This window comes from Amblyomma maculatum, chromosome 3 (assembly GCF_055883805.1).
Source record: "Amblyomma maculatum isolate TAMU_Amacu chromosome 3, ASM5588380v1, whole genome shotgun sequence".
NCBI lineage: Eukaryota > Metazoa > Arthropoda > Arachnida > Ixodida > Ixodidae > Amblyomma > Amblyomma maculatum.
Genome location: NC_139346.1, coordinates 219846774 through 219869359, shown reverse-complemented (window position 1 = coordinate 219869359; position 22586 = coordinate 219846774). Strand labels below are relative to the sequence as shown.

Here is a 22586-nt window from a genome sequence, read left to right as displayed (position 1 = left end):
CACATCTCACTGTCGCTCTTAGAAAGAACGCCTTTTATACGTAGCGGTCATTGCATCATAAATCTAGCTCATACTGTTACAGAACGAACCGCATTTGCGAGAAAAGATGTAGCGCCAAAACACTCGGAAAGAGAGACAGACAGGCCGAGTGTTTCGGCGCTACATCTTTTCAAGGAACATGCACCAACTAGTAACTTGCGTGAGCAGCGGTCACAGCATAGAACAAGGACGCCTTGATAGTAAGAGGCAGACCTAGGCGGCGTTTCCTCGGAACACGTTGCTATCCGTATCGCGTCTCGAAGGAACGGACGGAGGACTTGTTGGTGAAAACGGGGAACCAGGGTTCGTGGCAGGAGGGTAGACCGTTGAGAACAGGGCATTTTCCTCTAAGACCGCGCAAATCCTTGCCTAACCTGTCCGCCTGCCGACGTGATCGATCCGGGATGGCTCCCTAGAAAACTATGCTTCTCTTTCTTCCAGCCACGCCTCGCGTGGGAGCAGCAGCAGCGCCACCGGGTGTCCCCTCGTGCGTGCGTGAGCTCTTCCTCCCCTGGTGGCTGAGCTTCCGCACTATACAGATCGATGCCCCCCTCCCCTTTTTGTGTGCCGCGTTGGCTTCCCTCCTCTTTTCTTGATCAGGCGATGCTCTCCCCCGGTGCACCTCGTTGCGAGTCTGCCGTGTCTCGAGGAACGGGCGCCGCACAATACGACGTTGTAAGAGGGGTTACACTCCATTTCTATAGGCGATAGTTTCGAATAAGTGGTCCCTGCTCGTGCGTAATTTTCCGTTGTGGCCGAATATCCGGACTCTCAATTGGTCTCGGGGGAGGCTTCTATTTGCAGAGGTTCGTAATAGGTTCGAACTTGTACCGGCTCCGGAGGAACGAAACTAGTGTTGCGAAGAGCCGCCACTGGCTTTCATATTGTAACTGCGTAGGTGGTTTAGGAAGTTGGTTCCATGCCTGCTGTGCTGAACGCGCTTGAAATGCATGAACGTGGCTTTTGTCGGCGAGGGACAAAAAGATAATGGCATAGAGCTAAACTTACCAGAGTAGCGCATCAATCAGCCCACGTTGAGTGGCATTGGCCGCACGTGTGCGAGAGGCTCCTGATCTAGCCTGAGAACGGCAGGCAATGGTTCCCTCCGTGCACCGCCTTAGGGGCGCCATAGAAAGCCGTCAGTCTTTGCGAGGTAAGAGTTGCGGCTGCTCATGCATCGCTGCGAGGATTGATGTTGTTCGCGGGGGCGATTTTTTTTTTTCTTTAGCTCCTGCCGAAGCATACCGTTAAGGTTGGCCTTTGGGTAGAAGCGAAAGTACTGATGATGCTGCAGCCATCTGGGAGAAACTAATGCGTACACGCTCAAAGTGCTTTTTTACAAACCAGCGCTAAATGACCAGCTTCATTTAGAGCCCTTCTTGAACTGTTGGTATGCTACAGCGGTTTACTCAAACAAGATAATCGCTTTTTTCTTTTCCATTTACCCTGCCTTTGCTTTGCAAGCTCTTTTAATATGTGTGCATGGTGACGCGCTTTAATTGATTCAGTGTATGAGACATTCTGCGCCACCCGCCGTTACATATCTTGCCAGCACCGCTGCTTCATAAGTATATCCATAGGCCGAACTCACAAGTCTTTAATGCGATGTCGCTAAGGGTCCCGTGTCGCAAAAAAAAAAAAAATCGATGTCGTCGTCCTTGTCGTTTGAACGAAAAATCTCGATGGAAAATTCAGGAGTAGTTTGAATTGTTCAGATTAACGATAAATTTCTGAGGGAAGTTACATAAGTAAAGGAACATAATTGAGCGGAAATGAAAATAGAGTCAACTTTGAGTGGGTGTGAAAGTCGAACCCCTGGGGCTCGTGTTGCGAGACACACTCATTGGCCGCGAAGGCTGCTGGTTCAAGCTGGATCTACTGGATTCGCGGTGTCAACTGGGACGGATAACGCAATCGCGTTCTGACGTTAATAGGCAATGCTCGGTGCTTAAGTAAGCGCCCCGACGTTTAAAGCATCTCCCATGGGCTTAGTCGCATAACGATGGACTGGATCGTGGCGATGACACGTTTCATAGAGTATATACAGGTGGAAAGCTAGCGCTTCGTAAAGCTTATGCACTCAAGGACAAAATATCTAGAGATGCGGCTCTTAACAAGCACCGCTTATAGGCCATTAAATGCATGTACCTGGCGCTCATCACATTCGTGTTTACCTTGCACTCAGGACGTATTAATGGAAGCAAAGCAGCAATGGGGGCTAGTTGCTTTACTATTTCAAGGATTTTCGCGCTACGATATACACCGTGTGATGCTGGCATTGTGTTTAACATTCCCTTATCATGTGGAATGAGATACATAGGCCAGACAGGCAGGTGTTTGAACACGAGGTTAAAGGAACGCTGTAATGATATACAGTTACAACTCGATTTAACGAAGTTCAGGGGAGCCGTGAATTATTTCGTTAAATCGAGAACTTCGTTAAATTGAATGAGGCATTTCTTGGGCACATAATTCAGTACATTCGATTACAGTAAAACCTCGTTAAAACGTACCCGTTTTAAAGTAGTAAAGTCAAGTCCCCGACTGAGCACCCATTGAACATAATGCATTTTGCATCCGCATAAACCGTACCAGCTTATCGCGGTTGTATCGGTTAGCACGTACCATTTTCACTTTTCGTCGCACTCGCGCGTGACGAATTCACGCCGGTAACACCGACCCAAAGGACGGTTCGGCTAGCGGCGCAACAATCTCCCCTAAATACCGCCGACGGGACGGCAAGCCACACAGCTAATGACAAATTGGCGCCAAAGTTGGTAATCATACAACTAGCGCAATCTTTGGGGGTCTGTATGATCATCGTCATGACCCCCCGCGCTACTTTCGAGTGGGTAGCGCCAACACCACGACCGACGCCGCGCGCAGTTTGAAAAAAGCGACGGGATGAAGATGCTCCGCGCTGTTACCGCTGACTCGCAATCAATAAATTTTGGGGCGCTGTCTACAAAATAGACCAAAAATTAACACCTTTTCACCTTTATTTCTCGAAAAAGGTTCGTTAAATCGGGACAAATCACGGAATTGGTTTCGTTATTTCGGGTTAGTCAAAGCATTGAACCCTATGGGCGTCTGAGGGGGAATTAGGATACCTTCGTTAAATCGAGATTTTCGTTAAATCGGGTTTCGTTAAATCGAGTTTTGACTGTAGGTAAAATCAATAACCTTGGAAACCTCGCACCCCATTGCGCAAAACACAAAAACAAGCCAGAATTTGAAGGAACCATCATCTTAGGCCGTTCAAAAGAAAGAGAAATAAAAGAAGCGTTTCAGTTATGGGAATCTGGAAAAGACAAGTGCTTAAGCACGCCATCAGTCATGTTTAACTAATCATGAGATAAAGATAATAGAGGAGCGTAGGGATGTGACACTGCCTGTTCAGTGAGCTTGCGAAATTTCTTGTATCAAAGTGCGTGTGGACTGTTATCAGTAAACCTTAGTTGTCAGTGCGCGCTTGTCCTGTGTACGTGGTTCCTGCTTTCTTGTTTATCTGTGTATATTGTAGCGCAAAAATTCTCGAAACGTATTAATGGCTTCAAAAATTAAGCGTCGCAAAACCTAAACGCGGATGGCAGCGATCGCAAGAAATTCACGATGATGCGCCAATATTCTTTCATATCGAAATTATAAGACGGGAATGACAAAGTGAACACGCTCTCTGTCGTATTGCTTGCCGAGCTGGGGCGAGTAAATATAATCTCCAGCACATTTTTTATAGCTTTCAACATTTACCCAAGGACAAATTATTGCTGGAGATGCCCCGTAGTTTGTGTCGGGTAATTCCGTCTCCTCAACGGTAGGGTCCCGCAACTTCTTTCTCCTTACTGGTTGTCTCTCAGGTGGTTAAACGGCGTTTGTTACCGAAAGGTGTATGTGAACGCAACCTAAAGGTAACGTACACTCACTAAAGGCAGGAAATGATTACGGTGAAAATAATTAACTAACCTCGTGGCTCTGTTCACGGCTGGTTTTGTGGCTATTAAGAATTAAAAACATCACAAGATGCAACCTAAAGGGGAACACTCCCCCAGAAAAGGTATTGGTATAGCTTATTTTAATGTTGCAATTTAAATTAAAAAAAAAAATCAGATAAAGTTGGATTCAAACGTATGTTTTATTCGCTAAGTGCTCAGGTAAGTAAATCCATCGCGCCACTGAGGCAACGTGTACTGGAGGCTTTAAATGTGCTCTTATTCATTTTTACAATATATCTGTCGCCAAGTGACGCTGCTCAGAGGACCGTTGAGAGAACTGAATCACGCGGATGGCGATATGAAACGATGGAAGCGCCGCGGGAATGACGGGAGGACTGCATAGAAAAACACGGCTAGCAAAGGACGCGGCTGGCTCCGCTCCCGGATTTACTTTCAACCCCGCCACCAGCGGCGCGGCCATCGCTTTACACGTAATTTGCACGGGGCTCATAGAGCAGTCTGAAAAGTCGTTATCGCCTGCGCCGCGACACAACTGCTCCAGCGGATGCGACTACTGTTAGAAATTTTGGCAGGGGCCTTGCTTTGAGATTGACTTGCGTGCGATTGCATGGTGAAGATCGCGTGAACTACAGCGTCTGTTTTAACACATGCCCCGTCATGGTGTCGCGATGGCTTATAATAATGCCACGGAAGCTGATCCCTTAAATGAGCAGGGTGTATCCCCCATTTTTAATCTGCTACGCATAAGATAATGTAGTGGTGAAAACGTTATGTTGAATTCCAGTGGCAGAATGGGAGCCTGTCTGTTCCAATGGCAGATTGGGATCAGGTTTGGGTCCCGGATCGCTCGGTGGCGCAGCGATATTTGCTTCGCCGAAATAGGGGGATTTGGCCGCAAGTCCTCATCTCATGGTTCCGCTTCTGCTCCTTGCCACTACCGGCGCATCTTCGCTTTCTCGTCGCTGCACGGTGGTCCGAGCAGCTGTGGAGAAAGATGCGCCTGCCTCCAAGGAGTCGACCTTCACTGCGAAATCCTCGCGGAGAAAAATCTTAAGCGGCATCGAAATCGAGCAAGGAACGGACGCCGCCGGCCTATCGGGCAGCCGCCGTCGCAGCGACGCTGTGTAGACGAGCAGTGGTCGCAAAAGAAGGTGCGGAATAGCGTGTCTGTCGTAAGCTATTTTTTTTTTTTTCATGTTAACCTTACAAAGCACGTCACATGAGTTGTATGCATGATTCACAACGTTGTTCCTACATACTTTGGCGGGAGCAAGACGACGACATTCGTAGACATTCGAAGCATAATTTTTGAAACGAAAGCTTCACTACGCCAGGTAGTTCGAGCCGTTGGGTGTGCACGGTTTTCACCTTCAGGGAGATTTGGAGGTCAAACGTCTGTGTTAAACCTGGTGGTCGCCATGTGACATTGTGGCTTGGTCACGTAGACTACCAAGTGGCCTGTGACCACTGTCAAGGTCACGTGAGGTGACGTCAGTGGGACATGAAGATTGAGGGCGCTAGAGGGGCGATACGCCTAGATTACACACTGCGCGAGATGGAGGAGGACTTCAGACATCTTATAGTAGCGCGAACAAAAACACACAAAAGACAGGGTACAGGACGAGCGCAGGTAGCGCTCGTCCTGTACCCTGTCTTGTGTGTGTTTTTGTTCGCGCTACTATAAGATGTCTGAAGTACTGCACCAACTAGGCCGACAACACATCTTACTGGAGGAAGACGCCCTGCTACAGTAGCGCGTCGGACGCGAAGAAGGAATGAGACCCTGAAAAGGCGATGAAGGACGGCTTTACGTTTGGAAATACACACAGTGTGTGTAATCCAATGAGCGTAGCCATGTACATGAAGCTTCCCTTCGGGGTTAACCAAAGTTAAACCACCAGCAAATTTTTTTTTTGATCTTGTAAATGGTTCCGCATCACAACCGACGTGAGAACAGTATTTCTAAGCATTCTTTACGTTATTTATATTATAACGAACGAGCCCCTGAATTACTGTACGTTGTAAAAACTTGCATTGCATTCGCTTGGCGTCGGCAACTTTTTCAAACGGCACCTCTGCCGCTTCAAATACACGTGTTAGCTTCGATCCAAGATTTGGTTATGTTTTAGGCGGAACGCAAAGATTTATGCCATTAGATACAAGAGCCGTAGAAATGTGCTCGCAACAGAGCGAAGGCGCCCATTGCAGAGGGCGTAGCCACGAGAAAGCGAACGCATTCCGGTGGCAAATATGGATCTAAGCCGTATCGGTGCGCTCCGTTTGTGATCCGACCTCGTGTTGTGCCATTGGAATTCAACGTCGTTTGGGAGCCACATAGTAACCCCGCTATATTGCCGATGTCCCTTGTCTGGACCTCACCGGAGGTTTAATTCCTAGCCTCGGAATAAACTGGCCGCACACAGGCTCTCCCCGTGTTTCCTTCAACGAACGCAATCGCTCATCGTCCTTGTCGGTGCGGTCAGAGCTTTCGCGGCTGACCCCGGGCGACTTTTTTTCGCCGAGAAGGCTCTGGAGATCAACGCTGCGGGGCAGCCCCTTCCTTCATCGTTCAGGGAGTGTAGGCGCGCGTGCCGACGTCAATGTGCGCCAATCTACGGAGCGATGAACGACGAGGTGTCAAATGGTGAGGAGCGGGAGAAACGGCTGAACAGTGGCACACACCCGCGCAAACAAAGAAAATTTAGGAGAAAGAGGATGATGGAGGTGGGTTTAGAGACTGCGAGGAAGGGCGTGCTGCGCTCTAGCCACCATAGCTCTCGCCTTCCGTCGATCGCTACGCGACGGGTGCGACACGCTTGCTGCCGTGGGGGGAAGGGGGGGGGGGGGGGGGGATACGCCTTTCTGCGGGTGTTCGCCGCGGGCGCGGCCTGCGGCAGCTGGGTGGCCCCTCACGGTTAACGCTTCGCGGGTGCCTTTAATTCGATAATGCCCGTCTCATTAGGCTCTGCCCACTCGTGCAAACGAGCCGTGCTTGAAGACCAGCGTGTGTCTGGTACACCGCTGGAGCAGCCTGTCTTGCCCACTCTCTTGGCGCTCGCTCGCTCCTGAGGTGAAAGCAGTATCCGGTGGCTGGTCGCAAGCCGTCGGTCACCGTTGAAAGGGAGGTGCTTGTGGAACAGGCGAACGACACACTGTAGTCGCTGTAGTGATGTGCGGACGATGGCTGGCTTGCCTGGGCCGAGGCGAGGATTCAGCCAGTCTTTCCAGCGATGGCACATGTGTCGGTTATACGCGATGCGCCTGTCTTTTACTTTTGTACATATGTTTTTCGTTGCTGGGGATTGCCCTCCAGGCCAGCTTGCTTTTGTTCCGTGTCTGGTCTTCAAGCCGTTTCACCCTAATCGGCCACTCGTGGGCCGCTCCCGTGGAGCACGCGCCCCTTTTACGGCGCAAAGAGCGCTTTCGCTGCAGCCGCATCCCCGGATATTATTTACGATCGCCCCGTACTCCTTTATTGTCGCCGAAGCGATTTCGCGGTGTCCTCGAGGTCCTTTTATACATCCACATCTTTCGGCTCCCCCCCTTTAGCGGCTGTTACCCGTCCGTTGCTGAATTCCGTGGGACCTATATCGGCTGTTCGTTGTCTAGGGGGTGGTTGTCCGACATTTTATTGCGAAAGCAATACTGCTCGCAGTTTGAGCCTACCGCGTGGAACGGCGGTGACCACCTTTAGACGACCCCCGTAGACGACCCTGGGCTGGCAGGAGCTGCCAACTTGGGTCTCTCTTTTCACATGGGACGGTTATGTCAGAATCGGCCTGCTAGGACCCTGGCATTCACGTTACCTCTGTAGGCCAATAAGGCACGCTCATATCAGTTGGTTAAAGCGGGGCTTTTTATGTGGGCTGAGGAAGAAAAAAGAGAAGAAGAACGCTCGGTCACCCGCAGCTAAAGCTTTCGCTCAATATTTGGTTCAGCAGCGTTGAACCCTTGTAATTTTTTGGCTGCCGCCATCCATCGTGTAGTGATGTGTGAAAAAATTTGTCATCAGAGTCTGAGAAACTTGTGAGACTTCTGATGTGTTCATTGTAATTTGTGGCTGCAATTTGTGAAATTTGTGCAATGTCTGTGTGTGACGTGGATGTAGTTTGTGAGCGCATGCATGTGCGCGTGATGTTCGTGGGCTTTGTTAATATTGTAGGACAATATTCTTTAAGAGAGGGGCAGTGTCACGAAATCGGCGCACATTTTTATCAAGCCGGCGCGAGACCCGTGCGGCGCCTCATGGAAGTTTCCACAAAGTTCGAGAAAAGCCTCATTCCCCGCGCGTAGCTTTGTACGCGTCGCCGTCACCCTCTTTCTCATCACCCGGCGATGACTGTGATTCATCAGTCTGGAATATGCAATGACGACGCGCGGCTCGACGGGAAGGAAAGGGAGCGCTCCAACCAGCAAAGCTAAGTGTGTGAGCGCGCTATAGCCTTAGCGCGCCTTAAAGGGACACTAAAGAGAGAAAGGAAGTGGGTTTGCATCGATAGAATGCCAGTTCCTGATTACAAAAAGACCACTCATACTGAAAACAGAGCTGTTATAAGATAGTAAAGAAGAATAACAGAAATACAGGTATCGCCACCACAGCCAAACGGCCGAGGCTCGCAACTACAAATCACGTGACGCGCTAGGGATCCCGGAGGCTGACAAATGCGAATTACGTTGCATGTTTGAATGCGGTAGTACGTTTTTTCTCAAACATGATAACACGCTTTTATCATACGTAAACGACGGCGAAAAGACAACGTAAACGTTGCAAGGCAAATACAAAAATATACTTGGAGGCGCCACAGGCGCCCACTTCAGTTTTGGTTATGTTTCGGCTCAGGCATTTCGTGCGCACTCGGATAGTTTGTTTGAACCTGCAGCTCCTGAATTACGAGCTTGGAGCAGCAGATGCCCTTTGATGGTTCCCATTTGAGCATTCGGAGGCACGAGCGAGCGAAATCCGCTACCGCCGACACACTCCTTCGTTCACACTTCTGCGCCAACAAATCGCCGCCGTTGCCGCTTCGACTGCGACCTGACCGCTTGACTGCAGCTACGTACGCCACGAAAAGCATACATATGCTAAGTACCGAAGGAAAAACGCATTATCATTCAATTGTTCACTAAATCATGGCACATCTGACCAACATATACTGCGTCAACAAGACCTTCAACGTGCTATTTGCAGGCGTCGTAAACAAAAGGGGCATACTTGCCGCTCATACCAAGGAGAGCGTCGATATATTGCGCTCGTCGCCCGGCGAAAAAAAGGGCCTCGGGTAAAAAGTAAAAACTAAAAATAACGAAGCACCAGAAATACATGTGTCATCTCCATTGTTAAATTTCTTTTTGTAGCTGCGTGTTCTAAGGCACCCTGATCTAGCTTCGAAAAGTAGGGCACTGCCTCTTGAGTTATCAAAGAAATCTTCCTTCCTGATCTGCATTTTCCACTTACGGTATAATTCCACACTCTGTTTCTTTTCCATCGAATTTATCCATTTTTTACCTTCTGTGTTTTTCACCTGTTGCTTAATGCTCTTTATTTCTTCGTCCTTGTGACTAGCATACTTACTAGTTAGTTTCCTAGTTCTTTTCCTCCATTGTGAGTCCACGCTTTTTAAGTACAGGTATTTAAATACTTTAGCTGCCCATCTGTTACTGTCCAATTTCCTCAGGCGTTCCTCATATAATATTTTACTCGTAGCTTCCCGTACTTCGAAAGATGCCCAGCCCATATCTCCCTGTACCGCCTCATTTGTAGTTTTGCCGTGGGCACCTAGTGCTAATCGTCCAACCGATCTCTGATGTATTTCTAATATCGACTGTACCTCTGATTTTAGGCACAAAACCGCGTTTCCGAAGGTAAGTCCGGGCACCATAATTCCTTTCCAAATACCCCTCAAAACCTCATACCTATTGTATCCCCACAATTCCTTATGCTTCATTATCCCGGCATTCCTTCGCCCTCTGGCCTTAAGTGATTGCTCATGCTTTCCAATGTATTCCAATCCTTCGTTTACCCATACCCCCAGATATTTATATTCAGCTACTCTAGGTATTTCATGGCCTTGTATTTTAAGACTTTGATCAGTTGAGCCGTTGAAAATCATCAGACCCGACTTAACTGTGCTGAAACAAGCCTAGAGCGTCCCCTTCGTCTCCGCAATACTTAACTAGAGTTTGCAATTCTTCCAGACTCTCAGCTAGCAGCACAATATCGTCTGCATACATCAAACCGGGGAGGCGCTGCTCTACCGCCTTTCCGCCTAATATATATGACAGGTTAAAACCTAGGTTACTGTCTTGTATCCTCCGTTCCAGGTTTATCATATAAAGCATGAACAGCACCGGTGATAGAGGACAGCCTTGTCTTAATCCTTTGCATACTTTGACATCCTCCGTACTTCTTATCCCTTCCCACGTAATTTCTACTTTGTTATCCCGGTATATTTCCTGTAGGAACTCTATTATCTCATAACCGATACCTTCTTCTTTTAATATGTTCCACAGGAGTTCCCTGTTTACGTTGTCGTACGCCCCGTTTATGTCCAGGAAGGCCAAATACAAAGGTCTATTTTCGACTCTAGATATTTCGATGCATTGGGTAAGCACGAACAGGCTATCATCTAAGCGCCTACCATTTCTAAAGCCGTTCTGAAGTTCTCCGAGTATCTTGTTACTTTCTACCCATGCTTGCACCTTTAATTTCACCGCCTGCATGGCTAACCTGTACATAACAGATGTTATGGTAATCGGCCTGTAGGATTTTATGTGCATCCTGTCTCCTTTCCCTTTATAAATCAAATTCATTTTACTCTGCCGCCAGCTGTCCGGAATTTGTTTATTCGATATGACTGTTTCCAGAGCTTTTAACAACGTTTCCTTACTTTTTGGACCGAGTTCATTAATCAGCTTGTTCGGAATTCCATCTATTCGTGTAGATGTGTTTTTAGGAATATTTTTTTCTGCCCTTTTCCAGTTTAGATTGGTCAGTTCTAAGCTGCTTTGTATTCTGCTACCTTGTGTTGCTTCCTGATTTGGGGAGATTACCCTATCGTCGCTCCTAAATGACTCGGCTATAACTGATGTAATGTAGTTCACTGCGTTGTCTCCCTTTAAACAATTTCCCTCTTTATCTTGAATCCGATCCTGCTTTCTTTGATTCTTCTTCCCTAGCCAGCTTATATGGTTCCAGAATTTTCTTGCTCCGCCTCTAGAGGCATCGTGTATGTCAGCCATCCAGCGATCGCTGGACTGCTTTATTTTACTTTGGTCGAGGGCCTGTACCTCAAGTTTCTTTTGTCGATATTTTTGGTCGATTTTCTCCTGAGATACCTGTGCTTTCTTTGCCACTCGGTGTTCCCTTGAAGCAGCCCGTCGTTGTTCAATAGCTTCCCTGATTTCCTTATTCCAGCAGCTCCGTGGCTTCCTCTTTCCATTCCAGCGGTTTGCTACTTTAATCTCCTGAATTTTCCTCCTTATGAGTAGTTCTACCTGTTCATAATCCCAGTCTTCCATGGGGCTTTTCTCTATTGCTTCCTCTATGTTTGCTGCTATCTGCGCTATTTGGTCGTCGTTTAATTTTGCGTTTACGTTTTGTCTAAGTTCAATTTCTCTTTTCATCAAGGGCCCCATCTGCAGACTAATACGTTTATGATCACTTCCCAGACTACACTCCCCTTCTTCGTCTCTTTCCATTTTTGTGACCTTGCTATAAATTTCCCGCGACATTGGACAATAGTCAATGGTCGTCTGCCTGAATTCCCACATGATTTGGCCTTCACATTTTGTTTCTCTATTTACTATAACCAGATCGTGTCGCTTGGTTTGGTTTTTGGTTTTATTAAAATCGAGAAGAAAAAAATTGGTGGTCTAATCCGTTCCTTATTCCACTGCCTGCGGGCTGGCCCATTTCATAGGCAAAGTACGGATTGTGAGGGAACAGGTGTGCGCTTTGCTGTCGCGCAGGACAGCGAGTAGCGGCTTGTGATAAGGAATTAACGCACATATTTCGTGCTGAGACGTGACCAATTAAACATTCGATGCGCGATGGCGGGACTGATCCTCTAGTTGGAAATTCTTAGTTCAGAGTTAGAAGCATTCATTCCCTGGCTAACAATCTTGTACCTTCGCAGTGTCGTTTTTGCAAGCGCTAAATTAAAAACACTATTCACGGTTACTACTTCTTTACCTCGCATTATTTTGAAGTAACACTTACTGTACACAACAATTTCCGAAAATCCTCCCATTGTAACCGTGCGACGTCGGGTTGGCCATCTGCCTTGGTGGACGGAACCGTGGCGGACAAAAAGAGGTCAAAAATGCAGTGTTAAATGCATTCCTTGGAAGGAAGAGAGGAAACCGAAGAGTAATGCGCAGATATATTGGGGAGGAGCAAATCTGCGCGCGGGAGATGAAGACTGGAAGCCAGACTTAAAGAAGAGGAACAGAAGGCAAATATGAACGGCGTGCGCTAGAATGGCAAGGAAAAAGGAAATGATGAGGAGGAGGTAGAAAATGGAGAACGGTCTGGATGAAGGACGGGATAAAAAGAGCACGCGACAGAAATCAATTTCGCGTACCCCACAGTTTGTCGACAGACCGTCTCCCTCTCGGTGCTGCTTTTCCTCTCACTATTTTCTTTTTTATTATCCCCTTATATCTCCGTTCTAGCTCCCATCGGTAGTGCCCCCCCCCCCCCCCCCCCCCCCCAAGCGCTGCGCATTTCTCGTTTTTTTTTTGTTTTTTTTTTCATGCCTTCCTTCTTGTCCTTTGTCATCTCTCTTGAGTAAAAGCAGCGTCTGCAGAGGAACGACGAGGCACATGAACCAAATTGCAAAGAAACAAAAAGCAAGACAGAACAAGGGGGGGGGGGGGGGGGGGGGGGGGGGGGGAGTGCAGACTGGAAGGAATCAGCCAGGAGTATAACGAGGGGAGTAGGTTTGTTCGCTTCAGTGGATATTTGACGATTATTTGCGCCAGAGATTGTCTTCTCCGGACGTGTTTTATTTTTGTTTTCCCCCCCCTTTTCTTCCCCGTCTATTGCTCCCTCGCTCTTCTCAGGAAAATGGTCCACACACACACACCGCCCCAATTTGCCTCCCCTCCCCTTTCTTCCATCGCTTCCTGTTTCTTCTTATTACTTTCCCAATTTTTTTGGCGCTCACCAATTCTGACCCGCGGCTTTCGATCTCGTCTTGGTTGTGCCTGCGTGTTTTCTTTTTCTTTGGTTATTGGGTGTACGTTTGGGGGAGGGTACCTCTCTTCGTGCGCTGTGTTTTACTTATCTGTCGTTTTGGGCTTGCTAGATGAGCGCCTTATTTCGCCCGGTTTTCTTGTCTCACTCGCTTCATTTGCCATCTTCTGGTATTCGCCATGTTGGCACTGTGCAGATGTGAGAAGACGCCCCAGCTGGGACCTATTTTTTCGCGCAGTCCCTGTGGATTGGTTGCCGTCGAGTTATTAATTTTATTATTATTATTATTATTATTATTATTATTATTATTATTATTATTATTATTATTATTATTATTATTATTATTATTATTATTATTATTATTGCGAGCTAATGCCATCTGGCTGACAGTCATTGCTCTCTCGGAGGAAGCTGTGTGGTGCAGTTTTGTTGGAGTAGTGGGATGTCTGTACTGGCTGTGAAACTTTTGCTTGGGAGGAAGCTGGGAATGAATAGAAAACGGAGGATAGGGAATAGATAATAACAGGACCACAGAACACACTGCCAGGAGGAATTCTGCTGGACAACATCGCCACTTTTGCCTGAAGAGGCCACTCATTATGTGCTTAGAGCGAAAACATTTTGAAAGGGAAAATAAAAGGAAGGTTCGAACGAATGAGCGTGCAAGAATTCGTCGAAACCGCAAATGTGTACATGAAGCATCCCCCGCCCGGCAGAAAAAAAGAAAGCCTTACCCTAACCTGGTAGAGTGGGCCACTTAAGCTCACCTCTGTTGTCGCGACACCGTGGAGATTTGTTATGGGTGGGCGCTCAGCTGCCTCCGCGTCGCCAGCTCCTGCCGCCCCGTAGCTCCATTCTTGCTGCCGGTTCTCCTCGTCGAGGCGTCGCAGCGCGGAGTGTTTGTGCTTGTGGGGAGCATCTGGCGCCCACAAAATTTTTTGCTTTGTGCCATCTCTGCATTCCATTTCTTACGGCGGTTGTTTTCATCGCTGGCATCCCTCGGCCTTTCTTCTCGGCTGCTCTGGTCGTACGCACGGCCGTTGTGCAGCGCTGGTCGGAAGTAAGAACGTTTTGCGAGCAGTCAGGGCTCTCTATCGGCGCCTCCCCTTCGGCCTCTGATGACGGATTGATGGGCTGGCCATTCTTTTTTTACTTTTGCACTACTGTGTTGAGGAGGTAAAATGACCATCTCCACGCTATACTGCGGTGAATTGCGTTTACATGCATGTTTTTACGCCAAGGTGCTGTGAAAGCATCTTATTGTAAGACTACCTCAGTCTATGCTCTTTTATTTCCCTTTGCTTGTGGACTATAATGGGGCTTTTATTTCCGCTTCACTGTAATGCCCTGTGGGTGTTTCTTATTATGTTGCATGGCCGCAGTACTGCAGTTTGCAAGTTGCTGTTCGAAGCAGTGGCACTTTCTTCTTTGATATGTTCTCGAGGCCATAACGCTGTGAGTCACTGATGGAAAATAACTACTGCGAATTTATTTAACTCAAGTGTCTACAGAAGTTGGACAACCCAACGATAAATAGCTTAACGCACTGAGTGTTACTCGGGAAAATATTTTATAGGCTAGCCCGTGTACTACTTTAATCCTGTTTCTTTGTTCTTGTAACCGCACCGTCTCGTGTTCCGACTTTGTTGATGCTTTCGAGGCGTCGTCTGGCGGCACGTGGTGGGCGGCGGGAATTTCGTGGTTTAAAAATGATCACCGCTCGCCTGCTCTGCCTTCGTGGCCAGCTGCGCTGACATATATGTCGCTAGCAAAACCCGAGCATTGCCTCGCATGACCCGCATAAGCGCGCCTACTTAGCCTTGGTATACTCTCCGCACTCGCGAGAAGCAGGTCGTCCGCTCCATGCCGAGTAGTGGAAATAGACAGCGACGCACCTGTGTTGCTTAGTGGTGGAGACAGCAGTTTTAATCTGAAGCCGTCGTCTGAAGCTCTGTTGCCGCGTCTCCCAGTTACTGCTTTTGGAGCCGGAAGGTTTTCTTGAGAAAGTAGGTTTGTAACGTTCGAGAGAGCGCTATTGTTTCGCTATATACCATCATTAACTAACCAAACGCGATCAAAGCAGCTGCAGCGTGACCAGAAAGCAAAAATATATGTATAGATGTTTTCCGGGAGATGTTCAGTGCTAACGCGGCTGAATTTCGCATCCTGGAGGGCGAAGACTATTGCTTTTAAGTCAACTTGACCTGTTGATTTCCTTGTATTGGTGTGTCAGTGATCGCGTTTCATATGTTGCTGATATTTGAGTGTGCGTCTCTTGTCTGATGATCTGACTCTTCCTCTCTCCTCTCTCTTCGCAGTGTGATAGTGAGAGCGACAGCGAAAGGGTAAGTGATACCTTCTCTGGTGCCTGACGGAGGACAGCGCTTCGGAGGAGCATACCACGCCAGTCGACTGTGTCGAGCGCGCGAGGGGATTTCGTGGCGCCATTCGTTTTGACCTAGGTTTTGCCGCTGTCGTAATGTGAACGCTGTTGCGAACGCCATCGGAGCACTTGATGCGAAATGCGCATCTCGGGGCGTTGTGGTATCCGGCCCAATTCTTATTTGGCCCAGTTTGGTATGCCCGGTTTTTCTATGCGTCTGTTTCGGCATAAACAGATAAAGTATAACCCAGCGGTATTTTCTGAGGTTAGGTCTTGCCGTGGAAAGAGGGTACTCATATATATATATATATATATATATATATATATATATATATATATATATATATATATATATATATATATATATATATATATTGTGCAGCTTACCGTTATTTGTATAGGCCGGCACATCTCTTTGGACGGTTTTAAAACGTTGCGTTATGCTTTTCTCCGACGTCGACGGTTCCCCGAGAGTACGGACAAAGTGCATGTCGAAATCGAGTCTGAAGCAGTAGTGACCGTGCGGGGTCGGCGCTAGTCTGGTTCGAGGTGGCCGATGCGAATGGCTTGCCGCAACTGTTCCGAGGGCGACGCGAGTCCCGCAGATACACACCGAAGATTCTCCTGAGAAGCAAGAGAAACAAAGGAGGCGTCGTGCTCGCGACCTCGAACGCGTAATGCTTGCTTGACTGAGCGTCGGCGCAGGATGGAGAGAACGGCGTCTTCCGAAGTTCTCTCGCGCTACGATACGTCCAGGTGCGCTGACAGAACAAAACAAACAAGTGCGACACATCAGCGAGACCCTTTTTCCATCGACGACCTCTCAGCATTCAAGAAGTATACGGCGGCGCAGTTATTGACTTGCAAATGGCCGACGCCTTTCGTCCGAAGCGAACGTAGCTGCCGAGATGTTTTATTTCTTTTGTTCGCAGCCGTCTCGTCGCGTGCTTCGCGCATTCCGCTTTTGTTCTCTTGCTCCTTGGCATGGGTCGCTATTCTTTTTCTGGCGTCGCACGCTCGCGATGAGTGCGTGTGTGAGGACCTCCTCGTGCAGCTGGGCACGATTTGAATAAGGGCGCCCTAATGAACAAAAGAAATAAGTTTGCGAGCCATAGCGCTCCTACGTTTTGTCTATCTTTTCACGTCTCCGTCGCGCTTCCTGCATGCACGGCAGGAAAAGTGCTCTTGTTCCCCCTTCCAGGCTCTATTTTTCGTTTCCTCTATTCCTCGACTCGTCTGTAACAGCGCTCATGGCAACTGTGCACCATAGTATTTGGTTCTGCGAATGTTCGCGCTGCGTGTTCGTCATTTCCGATTTCCCTTTTTAAACCGCCGCTCTTTCGGGGAAGGTTTGAATGCGTCGCCCGCGTAACTAACGGCCTCCCTGATGGGCCTTCGTTGTTTGCCTGTCGTTCTCGAGCGGCCGTCGACACGAGCGGCGTGACCGACGCAAGGGAGGAGGCGGGACGAGAATGAATGCCGGTTTGATAGGCACCCATCAAACAAAATAATTGAAGCAAATGTCCAGCCAGGCTCCCGTCGCGTGACTGTCGCCCCACTGTGGCTACGTGTGTACGAGTGCGGCAGTGGTACTAGCACCAGTAGCAGAAATTTACCAGGACGAAAGTGTATTGCTTGTTGCCGAGAGCACATCCTTAAGAAAGGTTTATCGAAAAGCGTAGCGCGATTTGTCACCTCGACGCTCAGTTAGGTATCAAGCTTCACGACGGATTTGACCCCGGTCCACCGGCGACCCAGTCGCCGCCACCGCGGCCACTCGCCTAAGTTTGGGCCCTTTCCACCCCGACGCGGCTCTCGACTCACCTCGACGGGGCCACTGATACCAGCCTCTCGGCGCCTGCCACCCGCTGCGAACACCGCCATGTTTTCACGGCGAAGTCTTCGAGGACGCTGAGGATTGGCTGGCAACCTTCGAGCGAGTGGCCCGCTATAACAGTTGGAGGGACTACCGTAAACTGAATGTCTACTTTGCCCTTGAAGAGTCTGCCCGTACGTGGTTCGAAAACCGCGCCCTTACCTGGCAGGCGTTTTGCCGTGATCTTCTGACCACCTTTCCCAACGTCTACCGCCGCAAGAAAGCTGAAGCTGCAGTCCAGAAACCAGCGGCCAAATGAAAGCTAGCACATGTACTAAAAAGACATGGCCCGCCTTTTGGCCAGAGGGCAAGAAGCTTCGCCACCTCATGCGTTAAGCTATTCGCGGACCTCGTTGGCAGCCCACCGCGTACCGTTGAACGACCATGGAAACGACGCTCCAGCAACGGGCAATACAACCGAGATGTCAGCAGCTCCAGATGTTTTTTCGTTGTGCCATGGGGGCAGTGCGGACGCCTATATTCGGTCGGTTGTTCGGGAGGATGTTTGTGAGATTCGGGCTTTTGCGCAACCGTTGTTTTCCTCTCCCGTATCAAGCGGTGGAAGCATGGGTGGAAAGCTGTCCGGACGTCACTGTCGCTCGGCCGCACTTTTCTCATTGGCGCCTTTCGGCGGGAGCACGGCACCGCTTCGACGGCTGCGCGACCGTCCAAGCGGGGCCCAGAGAGACATCGCAAGGTGCGTACGCTACGGTTTTTGTCCGCGCAGACCAGTGCGTACTCGAGTTCGCCCGCTGCGGGTCGTACCTGAGAGCGCAGCTCGAGCCTTTCGATTGTGATCCGACGATCCGCAACAGGCGTATCTTGCCGTGGTCGCCCACTCTATCTCAAAGGAACCCTTTGGTTATCGCGAGAGAGAGATCACAGCACGCCCTTGCATGCTTGCGGCGGCCGGTCTCGAGAGAGAGCGCGCTTCTCTTCTCTTACGGCCTCTCAAATGGGGTCTGTTTCCACCGCCCCACTGCTGCTCCTCCGCTACAGCCCTTCACGCGCAAGGGGAACGCGCGCTCGCTTTTAGCTTCGCCCGCGTCAGTTCCAACCGGCAGGTCCTGACATTTCGCCCCTTATGCTTTATGCAAAGGCCGTAATCAGCATCGAACATTTATCGTGTACGAGGAATAAAATACAGTCAACAATCCGCTCACGCGCGCGCGCGCCTTCGTCAGTGCGGCCGTGCATGGTCGAATGAAGCTTCGGGTACACTTGAACATTTTTTACCCCTACGTTTTGTAGAAAAATAAATTTACCAGGCTATGCAATGTGCCTTTGAATGTTTTAAGCAGGTGTAGCGCGACCGTACCTCGATTGAAATGTATGTTGTCAGGAAGAGAACAGAGCTGCACGAATGTGCCTATATGGCCTGGGTGTAGCGTATCTTAGTCGGCGTTCCAAGGGTAGGTTCCATTCCCATCCATGGATCATGGTATAGTGACGTCACGGAGCCCAAAGACATCTGCCACCTGTGGCGGAGGCATGCTCGGGAAGACCCCGCAGCAAACATACGCTTCTCGATGCAATGAAAGCCCTGTTGCTAGTACTCTTTCTCTCTCTGTGCAAACCATGGGCTCCCTTCAAAGGGGCGGTCAACGTCACTACAACCAGCTTTTGGCGGTCAAGTTGGTGGCGCTCACCTTACGTTGTTTGAGGGAGCACAGGTGTCCGCCTGGAGCGCGTGTGTAGCGAATCACGATGCTTGCTCTCTTTCTCTGCGCCACTCTCGCCCTTCTCGTCGTGTCCATCACGCCCGATTGTTTTGCGGGGCGGGCGGCTGAGGGAAAGAGCGCACCGAAGCATCTGCGCACTACTCGCATATTAAGGATCGTGCGCTCGCCGACGTCGCACTGCTATAAGTATCTTCAACACGCTTTTGCCGCTCAGTTAAGGTTGACTTTTTTTTTCTCCTCTTCCCACTTTACTCGGGCTTTTGTGCCTGTCTTTACATTTTTACTTTGTGCCCCACCCATATTTGGCTGCTGTTTGTGTTACGTTAGAACGGAGGCTGCGCTTTCAAAGACCGCGTTGTGCCGTTAAAGTACCCCTTGGTGAAGCCACTGAGTGGACTCTTCTTCGTGCTCGTTCATCATCACCACAGAGCATTTGTGGTCGATGTACCAATGGTGAATTTCAGTTCTTTTTTTTTTTTTTTTCTGTGCATTCTATGATGGAGGCGGTTATCGTCGTCTTAGGTTCATTTTTTATTTCCGTACTTAGAGGATGCAGATACTGCCCCTCACCCTCTATCAAAAACCTTGATGATTTCCTTTATTCCTCCTTGTCTCCTCGTGTATGAAAGAGGACAAGGGTACAGCGCAGTTCACAAACCGAGCCAACGTTTCGGCAAGTGGGCTTGCCTTCGTCTCATCGTGGTGTTTCTTTTTGTCTTTGTACAACACTTGACATCGAGCCTCATGTTTTTACTCGTCTGGCTGACCCTTTGTCAAAGCTAGAAGGCAGCCTTGTTCTCGTCACGTAGCGCACGCAGTGAAAGACTCTGTAAAGGCGGCTTTTCATTCCGAAAAGATGTTCACGGCACTCACGGCACTCATACGAGTTATGCCAGCCTTCTACTCTTCCCCGCAATGTCACGTGGGCTTGCATTGTCATCTCCCACCTATAACCACCGATCGTGACCCAGCTGCATGGGACGCAGCCCTGAGCGAACAGCAGTTGCTGGTATCCAGGGCCCCGGCCGGCGGCGGCGGCGACTGGAGCTCTGTACTGAGAGCCCCCACCTGTGTACAAGAGCTGTAATTATGTTTCCTCCGCCCCCTGCAGTATGGCGCAACACTTGCATCTGAAGGAAGGAAAGAAAAACTTTATTTAGCCTTATATTACTTGGCGGTTTTTGGACGTCTTCAGAGATGTCTGCGTGTTGAATCCACAAGAGTCTTCTCCGTCGACCTCGTCCACTTTTGCACAATGGTCGGTTGCCCTCAGTCCAGGGCTCCGCTGGCTACTGCCGCCCATTGGGCTCGCTGTACCAGACCTTTCTGGTCTTCGCAGCGGTCGCTGGACGGCAGAGTCTCCCATTGCTCCGCACGCGGGTTTCGAATTTTGGGGACCACATGTATTTGCTTCCTTTTGTAGGCGTCCACACACAGATACTGCGCCTCCCGATTCCCAAAACTAGCATGAACAAGAATATATATATATATATATATATATATATATATATATATATATATCAAAGAATGTATCCGCGGAATGAAAAGGCGCGCTCTTAGTGCTAGGACCTTATATTGATCTAAAGTACTTAACACTAAGCTTGACGGTCCCCCTAATCTTTTTAGCTCCTAATGTTTTGAAGTACCTAAACCTTGCTTTTAAAGGACAAACCGCTGCCCCTAGGAGGGGGGAATTCGTTTTTCAGGATGCCCTACCAAGAGAACACAAGTGGCAAGGAGATGCTCCGAATGCGCAAGCTTACACGAACAGCACCACCAAAAAAAGAAAAGAAAATACGTGCCAGAAGGCAAGGATATTATCCGAGAGGGCTTTTATTTGCACGACTCCAGTCCACCCCCATGAACTCTGCTTCACTTTCGTCCTTCTCCTCCACCCCGCCGGGGTGGCGCAGTGGTTACGGCGCTCGACTACTGTTCCCAAGGACGCGGGATCGAATCCCGGCCTCGGCGGCAGCTTTTCGATGGAGGCGAAAAGCAAGGCGCCCGTGTGCTGTGCGATGTCAGTGCACGTTAAAGAACCCCAGGTGGTCGAAATTTCCGGAGTCCTCCACTACGGCGTCTCTCATAGCCTGAGTCGCTTTGGGACGTTAAACCCCACAAACCAACAAACCAAACCATCCTTCTCCTCCTCCTTGGTTTGTTTTCTCCCTGCATGCTACATACCCCGTTCCTGCGGCTACAGCGTCTGCCCACTCGCCTAATCGGCTTGATCCCCACGATCCTTTTATATTTTTATTTTCGGTATGGCGCCGTTTCTGGGCACCTTTAGGCGTTAATGGCGCGCGCAGAGCGTGCCGAGAAAAAAAAAAAAATAAATCGCCGACCCAGATGCGATACAGGGTGCATGGAATAATCCGTGCTTTTACCGCCATCATGTCGGTTATTTACGACTGTTGCTGTCTTTAAGTGGTAACCTTATTAATAATGGCCGCCGCTCCTCCTCTTTCTCGTCGCTCGGCAAAGAAAGGCGCCCCCAACGTGCCCCGTCGCTTATATGTGCGGCTGCCGCGGTCGATGCAGATCCTTTTTCGCTTCCTCCTGCCTGTGCTCGACATGGTCGCGTTGACTAAATGCGCTTTCTTTAACCATCTCCCTCGTCGTCGTGCAAGGGAGTTTTATTTCATGTCCGGCCTTTCATGTGTGGTGCAACGGAGTCAGTGTTGAAAATGTGGGGCGATTTCGCGCACTGTTATCGAGGTTTTGAGAGCTCCGTTCTCCGTTGCTTCTACGCGAGAGACGGCTGGCTGCACTTCGGTCATACATCCTCGGCTATGCTGCCTTTTTCCGATTTGCTTTTTTTTTATCGCCTTCTTTATCGTCGCTGAGTATGCCTGTTGATTCCTAATGAGATTTATGTTTCAGGCCTACGTGTGTGCCCCACCCGGAGTTAGGCCTAACCCGTTTTCTTTGCATTTAGCTCCTCGGTTAATTGCGAGCTCAGGGAAAGTAATTTGTCGCTGGTTAACATCTCTGCTGAGCCTTAACTGTGAAAGACCTGAATGTCGCATCCTCGAGTGTAAGCGAGCGACGTTTACGTTCCTCCTCGCTGCATTAAACGGTCATCTGAATCCGACGTCGTTCGTTATTTTTTACTCGACTAATGTGTGTTCCTTCTCGTCCCGTGATGTTCGTGGCTCAGCGACACGTTGCGGCGCGGAGAACTTCCCTTGTAGACAGAGTATTTTTATTTACACCAGCGGAGCTTCGGCCATCCGTCGCTTGGGATGGGCCAGCAGACGTTGTTGGCCTCCCGATCAGAGCAGCATGGTCTCCCAGAGTTGCGGCGTCACATTTAGGCCCAGACGAGGGTCCCTCTTTGTACAGAATTCTAATATTTCTCCTGTGTGCTAACCAGGAGCGGGTATGGAAATGTCCCAGTCTGAATGCGACGGCAATTTAGGATAGTCGGTAGTGGTATAGAATTTCGGTTTGGCAC

General features: G+C 49.2%; 1 protein-coding gene across 4 annotated transcripts in view; it reads left to right on the top strand.

The window, feature by feature from the left end:
- Nucleotides 1-22586, top strand: part of LOC146197749 (uncharacterized) — a 523674-nt gene that overhangs the window by 291822 nt on the left and 209266 nt on the right. For all 4 annotated transcript variants that reach the window (XM_084599657.1, XM_084599656.1, XM_084599658.1 and 1 more), the window contains one exon: nt 15507-15533. In XM_084599657.1, the coding sequence (XP_084455783.1) occupies nt 15507-15533 (27 nt within the window). The remainder of the gene's footprint in view (nt 1-15506; nt 15534-22586) is intronic.